At 40.1% G+C, this 18898-nt stretch overlaps 1 protein-coding gene across 4 annotated transcripts in view; it reads left to right on the forward strand.

The window, feature by feature from the left end:
- runx1 (RUNX family transcription factor 1) overlaps positions 1-14803 on the forward strand; it is a 31536-nt gene extending 16733 nt beyond the window's left edge. For 3 of the 4 annotated variants that reach the window (XM_059328157.1, XM_059328158.1, XM_059328159.1), the window contains exons 5-8: positions 2397-2501; positions 5197-5400; positions 11202-11348; positions 11431-14803. In XM_059328157.1, the coding sequence (XP_059184140.1) occupies positions 2397-2501; positions 5197-5400; positions 11202-11348; positions 11431-11978 (1004 nt within the window). In that variant the 3' untranslated portion in view covers positions 11979-14803. The remainder of the gene's footprint in view (positions 1-2396; positions 2502-5196; positions 5401-11201; positions 11349-11430) is intronic. The other variant, XM_059328160.1, reaches the window with a different exon arrangement.
- The last annotated feature ends 4095 nt before the right edge of the window (positions 14804-18898 follow it).

The raw sequence follows: 18898 nt of genomic DNA on the forward strand, positions 1-18898 counted from the left end.
AATATATGTGCGGGAAACTGAGGAGAAATGATGATTCAATATCTGTCTGTTGTTGTGTGTTTGTTTGGCGATTTAGCCTGCTGCCACTACACATGTCTGAGCCTGTGCGCATGTGAATTTGTATGTGTGTGTGTGTGTGTGTGTGTGTGTGTGTGTGTGTGTAACCAGTTTTCAGTCTCTCTTTTAGTTCCTCTTTTAAACAGGACAGTCATTTTTTTCTCTTTCACAATATCTTACTCTGTGTCAACGCACACTCACACACACAGACAAACACAGACAAACACACACACACACACACACCTCATGTGTTAAATATCCGCTTTTATCTACAGAGAGTGAGACACATAGGGGTGATTAGAGAGAAAATCCCAGAAAACGCTGTTGTCAAGACACACACACTTTTGTGATTGTGTGTGTGTGTGTGTGTGTGTGTGTGTGTGTGTGAGGCCTCCGGCTGGCAGATAGACACAACAGACACTAAGACTTCAGCTGTTCTTTCTCTCCTACTGTCTGTCTCTATCAGCCTGAATCTCTTACTGTAAACTGTGTAAACAAGGTGCATGGGCACACACCGTACTATTCATGCTACAAGGAAAACACACTGAATAAACAACAAGTATGCTGTTTAAATGTGTGTATTGTTGTGAGAGGGACAGAGACAAGGAATTTGATGGTAACACACCCTCTAGTGGCTGTCAGTATAGCAGTCAATGTGTGCCAGTTTGGTGGTTTGCACTTCATGTTCAAAGTATTGTATTTTTTTTTCTGTTTTTCTGTTTCTTAATTATTTTAGTTTATTAGTTTATTACTGGAAATACATTTGCAGTAATCTTTTCATCAGTCATTACTGTATTTTTTAGTCACTGTAACATTTTCTGCTAATTTGCAGTTAATTCTTGTAAATCAAGGCTTTTAAAGTGCTTTAATCATATATGTTTCTATGACACTGTATGACATCAATACAGTATAAAAAATGTTCAGATTTTAATGTTAATTTACATCCGACAAACTCGAGGCAGGGGTTGACTCATCTGTATAAGATCTGGATTCTCATAATATCACAAGATCACGTGAGAATCACATGCATCAATCTATCATTACCCAACTCTCAGCCACTGTTACAGTTACATCTTTACTGTTTCTTTCCATTAATCATCTTGACTGGTGTTCAGTTTTTTTCCCCCAGATATTTAAAAGTATGATCAGAAATCCTTAAAAAGTAATCTTGTAATTACTAGTTTGGCTCAACTAGATATTATATTTAGTCAGTAAAACTCTACCAATCAAAAACCCCATTTGTAAATAAACTATGAAATAGGAAATATCTGATACTAAGCTACATCTTAACTGTTCCTTAACCTGGATTATCTTGATTTTTAGTTTGATATTTTATATATTTAGCAGATATATCATAGTAAACACATTTGTATGATCAGAGCTTATATTATCTAATCGTTAAATGCGTGAAAATTAATTTAAGTATTCTGATAAAAGGACTTTACAACAGCTGAAAGCTATCATGGTGGCAAATCAAATCTTTCATTCACAATAATGGTGAGGTAACAGAGTACACCTACTCCTTATCATTCTGCCCTCTTTTATTGAGTAATATTGAGACGTGGCATCACCCACGTGTGTGAGTCTGTGTGTGTGTGTGTGTGTGTGTGTGTGTGGCAACAGGCTGTCTGCATGTGGTAACATTACTCCGGCCCTGGCACACAGCGACAGTGGTGGTCTGCATGCAAGAGTGTGTGTGTGTGTGTGTGTGTGTGTGTGTGTGTGTGTGTGTGTGTGCATGTGTTTGCAGGAAGCATAGTGTTGAGTGAGTGTTACTTCCAATGCTGAGGCTGGCAGTGACCCCCCTGTGGGGCCACACACATATACAGTGTAGTGCAGACACTTGTTACAGTGAGCATATATTTGATATATTTGTTCTCACTGTTCTCATATTTGTTTTTCATGCTTGGTATGTCTGGATAATACCATGGTCAAAAAAACACTGGCTGGCAAGTGTCCCTTAAATATGTATTTTAATATCCCCCCAATCATCAATATTGCCCTCAGCCGTTATAATAAGACCATTGTAAGGTTTGGTTTATTATGGTCTTTCTCTGTCTTTGTGTGTGTGTGTGTGTGTGTGTGTGTGTGTGTGTGTGTGTTTTGTCTGGTTTATTCCTGTCTGGGGGTCCATGACTTCCATGACTTAATGCATTAAGCAGACCAATAGGGATGTTTGGGAACAGAAGGGAGGGAGTGGAGAATTGGAGGAAAGAGGAGAGTATAACTTTAATCCCATTACTAATGAACATTATTTTCTTTTCTATTTCTTTTCTTTTTTATTCCCTGTCTTCTCTCCCTTTCTTCTTTCTATTTGTCCACTTTTTTTTCTCTCATAGGGAAGAGTTTCACTCTGACGATCACAGTGTTCACCAATCCTCCTCAGGTAGCCACGTACCAGAGAGCCATCAAAATTACAGTGGACGGTCCCAGGGAGCCACGGCGTGAGTGACACTGACACACAAATGTTGACATTTTCCTCCTCAGCAAATAGGCATGGATGTGGAGTTCCACATGGTTCAATCATGGGTCCCATCTTATTCTCCCTGGATGCACTTGACCATACCTCCAAGTACAGCATACAGCATGTAATCAAAAAACTTTCTAAAAATGCATCACTGATCATTTCAAAACATTACATACAACTAAATTAAAGCAGATGAAAATATTTTTAAGTGCATTGTATGCCATTATATGCTGCAAACTGTTCCTCCAAACAAGAACAGAGTTACAAAATTACATTGAAAAAAATGCTCTTTTAAGCTTTTTAAATGTGACCTTTCTACAATAGGCCTAATTGCACATGGCAACTTTTAATTATGCACACTATTTCCTGCATTGATGCTGAACATTGCTTTAGGACGTAAACCGTCAAATAAAGTTGAGATTCATTAGGATACTGGGTTTCAAGTTGTATACAGCTCATCATGTGCTCTTACTGTGACTCACAGGCTGACAGCAGTTTGAGAACAAAACAAATCAAGAATACTATATAATATTATACAATACAATAATATTCAAATGTTTCAGGCTGTCCTTATGAACAGTTTCAATGATTAACAATAGAAAGTAATGCACTGCCATTTGTAGGTATAGAGAGAGAATGCAGCATGTTATACCCTGAAGACCACGCCCACTGGAGGGGAAAACTGTCAGTGCCACAATATGCAAACAAGGGCTGAAAGACTAATAGCAAGCTAATGTTAGCAATTAGCAAGCTAAGGTACTTGGAAATACAACACTGCAGAGCTTACTGATTTATTTCAGTTTTTTTATTTGGACAAAAGCGTCTGCTAAATGACATGTAATTTCCAAATTCCACCAACACAAGTTGTTAAAATGCTTTAGCTTAACTTTAAAAATGTAGTTAGCCTGGATGTATGGATTGGATATTGGACTTATTGACAGAACTGCACATGTAAAGTTAGACGTACAGAGTATCAATATCCAACCATTTTTTCCCATTGCCACTGCTGATGCCTCATGTCTGTATTCATCTGTATCCACTTTTTTCCTTGTTTGTTTTTTTTCAGTTCGTCAGCTTGTAAAAACTTTATGGGTTTTTCACCTTATTGGTAGTGCATTTCAGCACACAGCCGCCTTTAGGCATTTTTCTGTTGTTTGCTGACATACAGAATTAACAAATAGGCTCCTTCTTTCAATACAAAGTCAGTGGAGAGAGATGGATTGTATTCCCCTCCGGTGGGGGCGGGGCTTAAGTGCGCTCTGTCTCTATTCAATGAAATGTTGGTCAGTGAGGAAGCAATGCAAATTTTAAGTCCAACCCCCACTGTTTCAACCAGGAGACCGGAGTTTTTTTTAAGCCAAACGTTCTTTTAGTGGTTTTGCAGCTTAAATAGAACCGTGATTGTGATGCAGGGTACGACTGTGATGTTGACTGTTTACCCCCACATTGGAGATAAATTACACCCAATGCCAACGTTCAGAGCCAATGAAGCAGGATCACCTAAACCCCTTCGCGATTGGTCCCCCTTTATAGAGATTTGGGGTTGTGGGCAGTGGATTTTTAGGGGGAGATAGCAGGTCAACAGTAGATGTGGTGTTAGCCATTTGAGAGCTGGGAACCTGAAGATTAATTTCAGATGCAGCTCAGTACTGTGTGTTAAGTTGTTGTTGCCAGTGATTTTGGGGTTGATACCTTTTGTTCCGCACATATACTGCTGCATTTGTTTAACATTAAGAACTGATAAAAATTGGTTAAAAAAAACCCTCCAGAATGTTACGTCAACAGACCAAGAATTTCAGAAAGTTTGTGTTCGAGTTAGGATTACGGTTATAATAGCAGTTGTTAATCTAGTGTACTTAGTGTATTTACTGTTTGCCATACATATGTATTATAGTGAACACACTTAGTTAAGACATGCCTCTGATCCTGTCAAACAAATCAGGAACCTGATGCAACACTGACTTCCTCTCCTCTCAGTGTGATCGAACGGGGATTTTTAAATGCATAAGGAGAGCAAGAAGAAGAGAAACACAGATTGTTTTGATTATAACCACTTACATTTGATTTTTACAATTTAAGTTAAATCTAAGTGACAATTTGCAGAAGACGTGTGAGGTGACAGAAAGAGAGGGGGACTTTTGCCAGCTCTGCTCAGCTGTGAATAACCATCACTCGTCTCTAACTCGCCCGCACACACACTCGCACACACACACACACACACACACACACACACACTTAGTATAAATACGCACACATGCACACTTCCCCCATTGGGAGGAAGTGCCTGTAACTGGAGCTCAGTCTCAGTGCTTTGAAGTGCAGCCAACACCACAGACAGCGTGACAGACCACCAAACACACACACACACACACACACACACACACACACACAGGGAGACAGTCAGACCCCTATGCGGCGCCCATCGTCAGATTCCCGAACGCATTAGCAGACAGAGTGTGTTAACAATGTCGGGACATTGTTATAGCTTGTGTTGGCTTGTAACTGTAACTGTAATCCCTGGATTATGTAATCATATTACAAACATGGAGTAATCTGCTAACAAATCACCTCAACATATCTTTGTGTTGCACACTTTGACTGGTCCTTTTCAGTTGGGGCTGGGGAGCAACATATCGAAAACATGACAGTTTCATGTCATGGGTCTCTGGCAGGTCATCGTCAGAAGATGGACGAGGTAAAACCCGGCTCTTTGGCTTTCTCTGAGAGGCTAACAGAGCTGGAACAGCTGAGACGGAGCTCGATGAGGGTGACGCCTCCTCACCACCATCACCATCAGCACTCCACCAGCACCCGCCAATCTGCAGCACTCAGCTCTGCCACCTTCTCCAGCCCCACACATGCTCAGATAACTGCTGGTAAGAGCCCAACATCTACATACGTACATCTGTCAGCCTTGATTAACCCTTAATAGGGCACTCATTGAAATATTTGCAAATTCCAAATTTCAACCCTAGAGAATAGGGGAGGGGGGTGATATTTTGAGCAAAAAGTTTACGAGATTAAAGTGGCGAATCTACGAGAAAAAAATGCGCAGATTTATGAGATTTAAAGTGGTGAATCTTCGTGCAGATTTGCCACTTTAAATCTCTTAAATCTGCGTCTTTTTTTCTTGTAGATTTGCCACTTTAATCTAGTAAATTTAAAAAAAAAATTCTCAAAATATCCCTCCCCCACACACACATATACACATTTGGCCCTAATATGCCGTCATAGTCAATTCTCCTCGTACAAGTCACTGAAGAATAACTCTGTTTGTACAACTGTTTCTTGTAGATTTCTTTTCTAAATTTTTCCTTTTTACATTGGTGGTCAAAGTCAATAAAGTTAATATTATTATATTATTACCATACTGATTGGTCAGATGTCATGGTGTCACCGTCTGTGACGTAGCCTGATCTTTGCTGATTAGCTGGAAGAAATCCATGTGGTTCTACAACCTCACAGAGAGACATGGGGACCCCATGTTGATATCCACTGAAGTTACCAAATATAGTTCTTCGCCCAACAAAAGGTTAAGAAATGAAAAAAGTCAGCAAAGAGGTGTCCCTGTCTATCCAACACCAAGTGTCCTCTGAATGTTCACTAGCAATCTGCAGTGAGATGTCGTGTTGTTTCCTCTAGTTCAGGGGTAGGCAACCTGTGGCTCCGGGGCCATACGTGGCCCTTTAGGCCACCTGCATTGGCTCCCTGTGGATGTGAAAAAAAAAACAATACGTTTGAAATTTAATGTTAATTTCTTTACATTTTCATTTATCCTTGGTGAAGGCCCAAAGAAATCTGTATTCTTCTATTGTAAAATGTGTTTACATTTTAGTCAACTATGCATCATAGCTTATGAAAGTCTACGGTCCGTCTCCTCCACATCTAAATTTTTGCCAACTTCAAGTCTAGTTCTGAGTTTCACTAGCTAGGCTAGCTTTCGATTCCAAATCTTCTGAGATATTTCTTCGGTTTCCAGCCTCTGATTTGCACGTGGCTCCTCGCTGCATTCTGACAAAATCTTTATTAAAATTTTAATAAATGGCCATTATGACCTATTAGTACTGTTGATAGGGTAATTAATGTTTGCGGCTCAGTTCCGACATTTTTTTCTTTATTTGGCCTTTTGTTAGTAAAGGTTGCCGACCCCTGAAACAAAGATTTAATGTATTCTGATTAATACAGATAGTCAGGGTGAACTTCTGGGAAAGATCATGTAACTCTGTCAAAGATCAACTTCATTTATTTTCTTCGAAACTATAACACATCTCCTCGAAGAAAACAGGAAACTGACGGATAGTTAGTCATGTCCTTATATGGGTGTTACTAGCTAGTAGCAAAGCTTGTTTTCTTCTCACCATGACATGTCTGTACTGGAAATGTCTGCTTTACAAGAAAGGATTTGTCATGTTATGGTGTCAGTGTATTGGGTTGGAAAAAAACAACTGTCCTATCCAAATAGCCAGTTGCATAACACAGGCATATTCATATTTTGAGCTGGGAATTGATAAGTACAGTAAATGATTTTACCTGCAAACCTAATGAGGCGAGAAAGTTCTTTTCCTCAACGGTTATTTTTCCAAATTGTCCCTTTTACCAACATAAATCTTGATGAAGAACTTTTCAGAATGGGACTACATTTTGAGGATTAAGGGTTTCTCAGGCACCGGTCTAGACCAGTTGTGGTCTCAGTCTAAGACCCTCTTGATGCTGTTCATAACAAAGTCGTACAAGCATCATAATAATGATTCGTTGTACTGTGACTCACTGGGATGATCATATTTCCCAAAATGTGGAAGTATTGCTTCAAAGTGCAGTTCCTTAAATGTCCACTAGAAAAGCACGAGTGTGTGTGTGTGTGTGTGTGTGTGTGTGTTGTATCAAACCTCATTGTTCCTCCTTGTGGTTTTAGTGAGATCCATTGTGGTCTGTGTATGTGTGTGTATGTGAAAGACTGTGTGTTGCGGTTGCCGTGGATACTCTATGTGGCACCAACATCAAGTATCTGTTCCTCTTCTGCCTTTAGTGGTAGTGACGCTGTCCGTGCATTTGCATGTGTGTGTGTGAGGAAGCAAGTCATGCCTTAAGGAGGAAATGAGAGTCAGCTGGCAGGAAGTCCTACTGTGAGAAAATAAAAAGTAATAATAAAAGCAAATGTACGAGTGTCAGAATAAACCAAGATATGATTTACTTTCAGGTGTGGTTCACCAATGTACAAAATACAATACCATGAATATGTGAATTATATATGACATACCCTTAAAAAATAGCTATGCGTAAAACGTCTTAACTACAAAGATCTGAAGGTCTAAAGGAAAATCCATGGCCATGAGAGAAGGTGCAGCATCATGCACTGATCACACAACCATTGAATATTGTCATTTTTTGATGAACTTATTGGTGTTATACAATACTAGCAGTGGAAGCTGCTTTAACATAAAGCTGGCATCTTCTAGCTTCCGGAGCTAGTGTAAAACGAATAGAGACAGAGCGCATTAAGCCCCACCCCCAATGGAGATGAAAACAATCCATCTCTCTCCATTGACTTTGTATTGAATGAAGGAGCCTCCTTATCAATTCTGTTTGTTAGCAACAAAATAAAAATGTCTAAAGGCTGACGTGTGGTGAAATACTCAACCGACAGGGTAAAGAACCCATAAAAAAGTCTTTACTATCTGACTAACCAAAAAAAAAGACAAGTTTTTATACAGGATACAGACGTATACGGACCATGGGATACTGACAGTCTGTATACCTAAAGTTACCTGTGCAGTGTATTGTCACTAATCCATATATCCAATATATCCAGGCTGACTACATTTCTTTAAGTTAAGCTAAAGCATTTTGACAAGATGTAACTTGTGTTGTGGTGGAATGCGGAAGTAAATCAGAAACCTCTGCAGTATTTGGTTTCCAAGTGCCATAGCTAGCTAATATTAGCTTGCTAACACACAGCTAACAATAACTTACTAACACATAGCTAATTTTAGCTTTCTTACACATGGCTAATATTAGCTTCCTTACACATAGCTAATATTAGCTTACTAACACATAGCTAATATTAGCTCACTAAGGGGTCATCCCTATGTTCCCCGCGTCCTATGTTCCCTGTTTTTTCCCAAAAAGGGTCCTATGTTCCCCACTGTTGTGGGGTTAGGGTTAGGGTTAGCTCAAGACCTGCAGGTTTGCCACCCTTGACCTAATCTTTCCTCGTCTAGGCCTATTTGCATATGCGTGTCAAACCGTAGGCCTACATAGGCCTATTTGACATGGAATTTGGCAGTAATGGTGGAAAAAGTAACAGACCAGGGAACATAGGAACTTTTTTGGGAAAAGCGGGGAAAAAGGGTCCTATGTTCCCCAGTCTCATACAAAGAGGGGAACATAGACACGCTCCCCACATACCTTACATTAGCTTCCTAATACATAGCTAACACTAGCTTCCTAACAGCTACGTTGTCCTCTACCTTTACCTTTTAGCGAAATACATATATGTTATTAGCTTTTCAGCCCTTCATAGCATATTGCATTAAGGTGGGCATGGTTTTCAGAGTATGGCGCGTTATGCACTGGGTCAATATGTAGCTTGTCGGGAGCTGAGATGTAAAACGAAAACAACATGTAGAGTAGTGATGGCTAAGATGAGTAAGAGCAAAAGACCAACATGCTGTTAATGTAGACTCAGAAAAGAGGAAGAGAGAGATGCAGCAATCAGTCTCTCCTGCTTTCTGTCTTCTTTCTGATCCCTCTTATCATAAACAGAAACTGTGAAACCATGCTCTACCTCACTCTCTTTCTCTTCCCCCTTTCTTTCCTTTTCTCTCAACACTTCCCCCCATCGTCACCCCCCCCCCCCCCCCACACACACACACACACACAAATTTAAAGTTTAACTTTAATGTCTCTTTTTATATTGTCTTTCCATCTTCTCTCTGATCTGTGAGTGATAGATACTATGCAATGTTTTATTTGTTTTTTTATACACATATGTAATGACTGTGCGTGTGCTCATAACAGATGTAATCTACTTTGCTGTGCTTATTGTGATGCCATTTCTTAAAGCATCTTCAAATGTTTCATGTCCCTGAAGCATATACAGCCAAAGCTGAAAGGTGTAAGTTAGTAAACCATAGTCATTGAAAGTATTGAAATTATGCCGTTAATTAAAATAATAGACAAAACATGGACACATGTTTTTAATGCTTTAGCTATCAAGTTTTTTAATTTATATTTTATCCTACTAACATAGGACTACTCCACCATGGGATTTGTGGTTTTAGCTGTACTCTTAGCTTCCACCGGCTGTAGTCAAACTGTCTGCAGTCTATTGATAATTTCAATCTCTTCTAGAAACGTGCCTGCATTTTAACAAATAATGTTTTAGTCTGCTTTTAACACCACCAGGAAGTTACTGCGTACCACAGCCTCGTGTCTGACTGCCACACTGATCACATAATATCTGATATTTATTATTTACTCTGTCTGACGAAACCGACATTCAACAAACTCTCAGACTCACTAGCTCCCCCATGTGGACTGACTGTATCAGACAGGCAGACTTGAATAATTTCTGCTGGAACAATTGATAGCTAAGTCAGTAGTTACTGTTTCTAATCTAACCTTTTATAAAGACTCTACTTACCCCAGAATAGATATACATTGGCATTCAAAAACAACCCATTTGCGCTGCTTGTCTTGATTTCTATAGACGGCTATTATTAATACTGAATGTAAGATGTTAATGTTAGCCCTTTTCTATGCTAGCCCGCTAGATCCAACTAGCTACCTAGCACAGTATCAATCACACTGCATGTCACAAATTTAAAAAAAAGAATGATACACACTTTAGTTGGTCTTGTTGGTCACTAGAATCCCCGCAACAGCCCGTGACCGAAGCAGTTCAAGGTTCAAGACCAACAAAGAGTTGGTGTTGCTCTGGAACCGGTTTTTAAGGCCGTGAGCCGGTTCTTTGACTGTCAAAATCAGAAGAACCGGTTCGAGATTACACACCGACTCTGAGCTGGCCCTAAAACTGCATGTGTTTCTATATTTTCTAGTTCTATTTCTAAACAGCCAGCCGTCTGTGACTCCTGCCGCACATTAGTGCACTCTGCCTGGGGAGAGAAGCCAGTAAAGAAGGGAGCCTGGCACAGGGCCTAGGCTTCACCACGCACACACACACATGTCAATGCTTGGGAGAGCTCTTGGCTAGACTTGAAAAGCCTTCATTGACGTCTTGGCTGCTGTGTGCAATTTGCTTCCTCGTCTGGCTGCACATACACACACAAACACACATGTACACACTCCTGTCTGCAAGTCTGTGGGTGATCAGTGCCATTTATTAGACTGTGGGGAAAAAGACTGGATTGAATGAAATAACTCACTCACACACACAACCCTCCCTTCATCCATCCACCCCCACACTAAGTTAATTGCTTCCTCTCCTCCATCTCTCTCTTCTGTTCCTTTCACTATCAACAGCTCCTGTCTCAAGTTCATTTAAATCAGCCTTTATTTCAACAGGACAAGTCACGCTATTCAGTATTCTTTTCTATCTATCTCTTGTGATTCCCCCAACTTTACACAAGTGCCATACTAAATCTCTGAAGTTACCATGTGGAAAATAAAGATGGTGGATCAACATTGACTCTGATCTGACCACTTTTTTCTCTCTTAGACTCCAGGCAGATGCAGTCGTCTCCATCTTGGACCTACGACCAATCGTATCCCTACCTTGGCCAGATAAGCACGCCCACCGTCCACACAGCCAATCCCCTGTCGCCTGGTCGATCTTCGCTCAGTGACCTGTCATCACGACTCACAGGTAATACACTCGACGACACAGAGAAGTCAGAAAATAAACAAGTGAGTGTAGCCTTTGACCCTTGACCTTTGCCCTTTCTCAGGTCCTGACCTCACTGCCTTCGGTGACCCCAGGATGACCCTAGAACGACCTTTCACCTCCCTTCCTTCCTTGCCTGACTCCCGCTTCTCCGACCCTCGAGTGCACTACCCTCCCACAGCGGCCGCCTTCACCTACGCGCCCTCTCACAACGCTGTATCCAACGGCACCCTTGGCATCACCATGGCAACAGCCATGGCAACCACTCCAGCAGGGCGGTACCACACCTACCTGCCTCCTCCCTACCCAGCCAACACCCCCCACCAGGCACAGAATGGGCCCTTCCAGTCCACCTCCTCACCGTATCACCTGTACTACTCCACCGCCGCCGGCTCGTACCAGTTCTCCATGATGGCCGGGGGAGGAGGAAGCAGTGACTCGCGCTCCCCGCCGAGGATCCTGCCACCGTGCACCAACGCCTCCACAGGCTCCTCCCTCTTGCATCCCTCTTTACCCAATCAGAATGAAGGAGTGGGCGTGGAGGTGGAGTCCAGCCACAGTAGCTCCCCGACTAACATGGCAGCTGCTGAAGCTGTCTGGAGACCTTACTGAACAGACAAGCGCATGATCATGTGATGACATGATCATTAATCACTAAAGACAAATATATAAGCAGCAATCTAAAAAAAGATGTGACATGAGGGGCCATAAGTCAATTTAATGCCATTTAAACATGACGAAATCTGCTGTTATTCTATTTTTTTCTTTGACACAAGTTCCATGAAAACACGCAAAACCAACAAGGTGTCGGCCCGTCTCAACATAATTTCTGACTTCTCTTGAAGTCTTTAAAAAACAGCTCACACATAAATTGTACATAAACGTGACTCAAATAGGAGCTTATAGTAAATTTGTTGGGCATTATTTTCAGCAGTGGATTAACCCCCTGAACCCCAAGTATTTAAGAAAGAAAAATATGTTTTACTTAAAAAACTGCCAAAAATACACTATTTAGAGTTTCTGTTAGAAAGTCACCTAAACAAAGCTTAAAATTGTGATATTTCTTCAATTGCTTTATTTTGTCCTATAAAATGTTGCCAAAATAAAATTGTTTGAAATAACTAGATACTGTTAAAAAAACTCCTCAGCAACACTGTGAAGCCATGATTGATTTTGCTGTCATGTGACAAATATTCACTGAAAATCTGTTTACACAGAGCAGAGAGGAGAGGACAGGAGAGGTGGTAAAATGCATAGAATTTCATATGTATAATATGTCGAGACCCGATTTTATTTCCAATATTCATGACACATTTCATAGAGCTGCAGGACTGCTATATTGCAATAAAATACCAGGCCACAGTGAGTAAAATGTAAAAACAGCTTAAAAAACCCTGAAACTGCCTGGGGTTCAGAGGGTTAATCCACATTTGGTTCTCTAGTATAAGTGTCAGCAAGACAGTGTGTATGTGTTCAAAGTAACAAAGGAACATGTGGGCACCAGTGGCTTACTTACCCCTTTTCGGCCAAGGAAGTTCAAGGACCAGTTTTGAGCCACTGCCTCATCTGGAACCAGGTCTTTGTGTTTTGACAGCAAAAGAAGCGGCTCTCTGCCAGGAAAACTGGTTCCAGAGCAGCACCAACTCTTTGCTGGTCTTGAACAGCTTACATTAGGGGCTGGAGGCCGAATTATCGTGACCAACAAGAATAACTAAAACGTGTATCATTAATGTGATCAATACCAGGTAGTCTGTGCTTGGCAGCTATTTAGACCTAGCGGGCTAGCATTAGCTTACATGAAAGGCTAACATTGCCAATGCAAGTTCTTAAAGCCAGGAGCAACATTTGTAGAGAGACAATAGGCCCTTTCATAGTGTGGTCCCACAAGTACCCCGCTATATTGCTGGAATATTGCCGATTAGCACTGTGCTACTTAGTTAGCTCTGTAGCAGCGCAGTATGCATGTGCTGCAGCAGTATGTGTTCAGTTAGCGACCTCCGTTTGTTTACAACAAGCACCAGACTCTACAATTTGTATACAGTTAGCATTCCGGTTTGTTTACGATCAGCGGCGGACTCTCTGTGCACAGTTAGCGATGCCGGTTTGTTTACAATAAGCAGTGGACACTGTGCACAGTTAGCGATGGCAGCCACAGTTGTTGTGCAGCTTCTGAACAGTGATTCGATGACTGTCGGACCAAGTGGGAGGTGTGTGTTAGACGTCACGCGCAACGTCAAATTTTCCGATTCATAGTGATCCCTTTTCCAACAGTCCCACCAATTTTCCACTTCTGTGACTACACTTGATGGCTTAAAATTAGTGGTTGCATGAAACGGCACTATGAAGGAGCCTACAGTCCGCCATTGTTGCTTGGAGTTGGCGCCAGCAAATCTGGGAAAAGCAAAGACGTTTACAGATTCTGACTGTTGTTCGAAAAGGGGTATGTGCTTCAACAACAGTGGAGCTTTATAAGTATCTAAAAATGGGATTTGTTGAAGAAAAATATAGAATATCGAGAGATTTGTCCTTCAAGGGATTGCCTCATGGTCCTGAGATTTAAGGCTTAACTGTAAGTGGAGTTTCAATAGTGAGCATGGCAGAATGTTGGGACACAGGGTAACACAGTTAGCAGCAATGTTGATTGTCACTTATCAAGGCAGTTTATCCAAGAACACTTGGGGAACTGATTCTTAGGATGTCTGCTCACTCTTTATTTTATTTATGTTTGAACGTTTAATATTGGGAAAAACTCCACACAGTACTGTACGTCACCACTTGACCACAACTGGATAAATGTTTACTGGTAAACAAAGAAAAACAAGCAGAAGGACCGACATTGGCCAAGAGGACAGTGAGTGGACTTAAACCTGATATCCCAGTCTCACTCTCAGGAAATAGAAAAGAACTGGAAAGAAGAGATTGTATGAAATATGGACAGAAAACCGGAGAGACGCAGGTTAATATTTTGGTTTTACACTGACACAAGTGCATGCAGCAGCACTGGACTGATCTCAAGTCCGCTTCCTTTGTAAAATAACAAGACTTCCTCCTCATAAATGTTGTTGGTGCTGTGTGTAGATGATTTGCTCATGCCAAATATCATGATGGCGTGTTTGTGTTGACCTTCATCTATCATTTTACCATTCCTCTGTCATTCTTGGTTGATATTTTTAGAAAAACTGAGCCCATCATCTCTTGAAAATAAAGACACATCATCACTTCACTCACTACTGTTTTCCAGCCCCTCAGACCAATTTGGACTACTGTGATAATAAATAACAACAACTCTTCACTTTACATTGGTTAAACAAGTTTCATTACATATATATATATGGCCCTCACCACACTGGATTACAGCATGGAGTTTAGTCAAATGCTTTAATTTATTCCTACGATACAATTTTTAGTAGCTTTACATCTGTGTGTGTGTGTGTGTGTGTGTGTGTGTGTGTCACATTAACCTGTGACCCCTGTCGATTTGTCTACAACTATGGCTGTAAATGACACCTGCATTTGATCATGTTTTCATCCCTGCCTCTGTCTTACACACACACACACACACAAAATGGTTTTGTTTTGACATTGTTGATAGTGCACATTTGGTTTTGATGTAGATAAAGATTCTTGTGAAGAAAAACTATTGTCCTGTGGTTACCAACAGCTGATTTGTTTTCTTGATTATCTTTCTCTTTATAAAAAATTCCTTACTGCTTGTTACCACACACACACACACACACACACACACACACACACACACACACACACACACACACACACACACACACACATTTTTGTACTTCTATCTTTGTGAGGGCCCTCATTGGAATAGTGAATTCCCTAGCAAGGTTATAATAGTTAATAGTTTTAATTTCGTTGTGAATTTTTGTTTTCAAATTCAGTTAGTTTTAATGAGTTTTAAGAGTGAGTTTGCTAGATTTAGTTTAGTATTTATTTTTTGAAAATGCTTTAGTTTTATTTTAGTTTTTATTAGTTTTAGTGTAAGTTTTAGTTTAGGTGGGAGATTAAAAGAGGTCACAGTAAGTTTTGCCTTTATTTCCTTTATTATCATCTTCATTATGTATGAAAAAAGTTGACAAAGACGAAAACGAAGGACATTTTCACTATAATTTTAGTTAGTTTTAGTTAGTTTTGTAACCACAAAATACAGTTTTAGTTAGTTATCGTTTTTTTTTACTCATTTTTTTTTCAGTTAACGAAAATGTTTTTTCAATTCTAGTTTAGTTAACTATAATAACCTTACCCTAACCCTTCACCATCACAACTTAATGCCCAACATAAACCCTGAACCCTAAAAAAGTCTGAACTCTCAAAATAGTCTTTAAAATAGTGAGGACTAGCCAGAAATGTCCTCACTTTGCAAAAATGTCCTCACTCTGTTGGTTAAAAACGTGTTCCGGTCCTCACTATGTAGGAAGTACAAGAACACACACATGCACACATACACACACACACACACACACACACACACACACATGCAGATGTTGCTAAATAAATGTGAGTGCAGCCAGGCAGTTGCGAGTAGCGAGTATAAAAAACTGAACTACTGCAAGCAAAGGTTGTGAAGAGGAGTGCAGTGTTATCTTACCAAAAAGTGACGTGAACATGAACATTTGGAGTAATAGAGTAAGGGGGCATTCACACCTGAGCTGTTTGGTTCTCTTGTAACAAACTCTGGTGTGTTTTGTCAGACAGTTCGTTTGTTTTTTGTCGGAGTGAATGCTCAAACAAACTCTGGTGCGGACCAGAGAACCATTCTTAAAATGTCATAAAGACAGACGTGGTGTAATGATGAAGTAAAAGCTGTTAACGAAATATGGTCAGACGATCACATAACACAGTTGCTTGTGGCAACACACAAAAGTCTTCAAGTTATTTAGAGACAGAATGGTGGCTAATGGATTGAGTCACAAAGTGGATCAATGCTGCATAAAACAGAAAAAACACAGGCAACAAAACATTAAAGTCTGTGATTTGCTTCAAAAACTGGCCGCTCTTTTGCTCACATGTTTTGTGCAATAGATGAAGGACAGCATCAACAGCGTGGCTTTTTTTTACAATGCTTGGTGCGCTTGATATAGCACCGTGTGAAAGCAAGCCAAATGAAAAATGCAACAATGCAACCTCACTACTGAATCGTGATGAGATTAACCCTTTATTATTACAAAGAACTATATTTGGTAGCTTCAGTGGATATAAGAATGAGGTCCCCATGTCTCTCTGTTTGGTCGTAGAACCACCTGGATTTCTTCCAGCTAATCAGCAAAGATCAGACTACATCACAGACAATATTTCGAGAAAAAAGTTGCAAATTTACTAGGTTAAAGTGGCAAATCTGCAAGAAAAAAGTCACAGATTTACAAGAAAAAAGTGGAAAAAAAGCAATTTTTTTCTTGCAGATTCACCACTTTAATTTTGATAAATCTGCGCATTTTTTTCTCGTAGATTTGCCACTTTAATCTCAAAAATTTTTTCTCAAAATATTACCCCCCTCCCACGGGTCCATATGTTTTTTTATTTACACATTCTGGCAGTATTTAATATCCTCCAATATTCTCTAGAGTTGAAATTTGGAAATTGCAAGTATTTCAATGAGTGTCCTAATAAGGGTTAAAAGCGACCTTTGATTTGCGTCATGTTCATCACCACCAACGCTCAGGTGACTAACTCCTCCAGCAGCAGCAGTGGTGACTTTTCTTTGTGGACGACTTCCCCTTATTAGGCAGCATTGTTACCAGAAACAATAGGACACATTAAGACAAGACTTGGGTGTATTTTCCAAGTATGCTCCATGTAAAGGCAATAAATGTTCCATCATAGAGCGGAGCCATATAAAAAGTGTTGCACAAACAGGAACAACACCTCTATATTAACACATTCTTGGTGTTGCAGTTTCCCCACAGCTGGCCAATCGCTGCGAGAAATAGGCCGAATGTTGCAGTTTACATATTGACCGTGTCTAAACTTGGTTCCCATATTTTCTGGTATCACAGTCAGCCTTGCTTCAAAGCTGTCAAAAACATGCCCACGTGTTTTAAAATTACACTTAAGCCCTCTTTTTTAAATTCTTCATGCAACAATTTCTCTCACTTTCCATGTATTCAGCCAAGAACAGCACCATGACTGCCTGACTGAAATTGCTCATAAGAAGCATGCTCACATATTTACAAAAATTGCCAGAAGCAACCTGCAGATACTGTTGGACAACCCAACAAACTTGTTTGAAGCATCAGCCATTGTCCATTAACACTAAAGAGATAAATAGTAATATTAATAGTAAATGAAGCCCACATTTTGGCTTAATTATAAGCACACAACAAAGTACGTGGACGCATTATGTTTTATAAGGAGAAAGCAGCTTCTGTTAAAGTTAAGGGCCCTTTGGAATTAAACTCTCAGGCTCCAATTAAATACATAAATACAAAATACATTCCATAAAACCTTCAGATCGCCTACTGTTCAGCCTTGGTGAACAGAGACATCTAGTGGTCAATGTATTATTTATCACCAATGCTGATTTATGTCCGTCCAGTCTGTGGTGTGGTCCCAGGAAGGAAGGCTTAGTTTCAACCGTAGACTGTATACCATTTAAAAAATGGAAGATAAGACCATTTGATATGCGTATAAAATAATTTGTTAATGCGTATATGTGTGGAATTTGATTGTTCTCCCAGTGTCAGCGTCGGTTGTCTTTGGGTCCTCTGGTTTCCTCCCACAGTCCAAAGACAAGCAGCTTAGGTTTAATTATTATTTTATTATTGGTGACTCTTAATTTTCTGTAGGAGTGAATGAGAGCATGAATGGTTGACAGTGACACCATGACATCTGACCAATCAGTATGATAATAATATAATAATATTAACTTTGACCTTGACCTCCAATGAAAAAATGAAAAATTTAGAAAGAAAAAATCTGCAAGAAACAGTCGTGTTATTCTATAATGACTTGTACGAGGAGAACTTGACTATGACGGCATATTAGGGCATATTAAGTATGAATAAAAATGAAAATACAAACCCGGGGGCGGGGCAATATTTCGAGAGAAAAAAGCAAAAGAGTTGCAGATTTAAGAGATTTAAAGTGGCAAATCTGCGCGAAAAAAGTCACCGATTTACAAGAAAAAAGTGGAAAAAAGCAACTTTTTTTCTCGCAGATTCACCACTTTAAATCCCATAAATCTGCACATTTTTTCTGGTAGATTTGCCACTTTAGAGCATGAATGGTTGTCTGTTACTGCATATGTGTGGAGACCTGCACAGACCTCACAATGTCAGCTGGGATCGTCTCCAGACAAAACAAAACGTGGCTCAACAACAGTTAAATAAAATGTCTCTTCCCCCATGGGTCCCTTGGAAAACATTTTATCAAATGGGGGTTCATGAGACCTAATGCATGTCCATTTGGAGGTCCAGGACATAACAACATTTCCTCAGCCCCGCGTAAGGTCATTAGTCATCAAAACCAAGTCACAGTTTTGATGCTTTAGTTTTCCTAATTTGCTCACAGACAGCAGC

This window comes from Centropristis striata, chromosome 24, assembly GCF_030273125.1.
Source record: "Centropristis striata isolate RG_2023a ecotype Rhode Island chromosome 24, C.striata_1.0, whole genome shotgun sequence".
Taxonomy (NCBI): Eukaryota; Metazoa; Chordata; class Actinopteri; order Perciformes; family Serranidae; genus Centropristis; species Centropristis striata.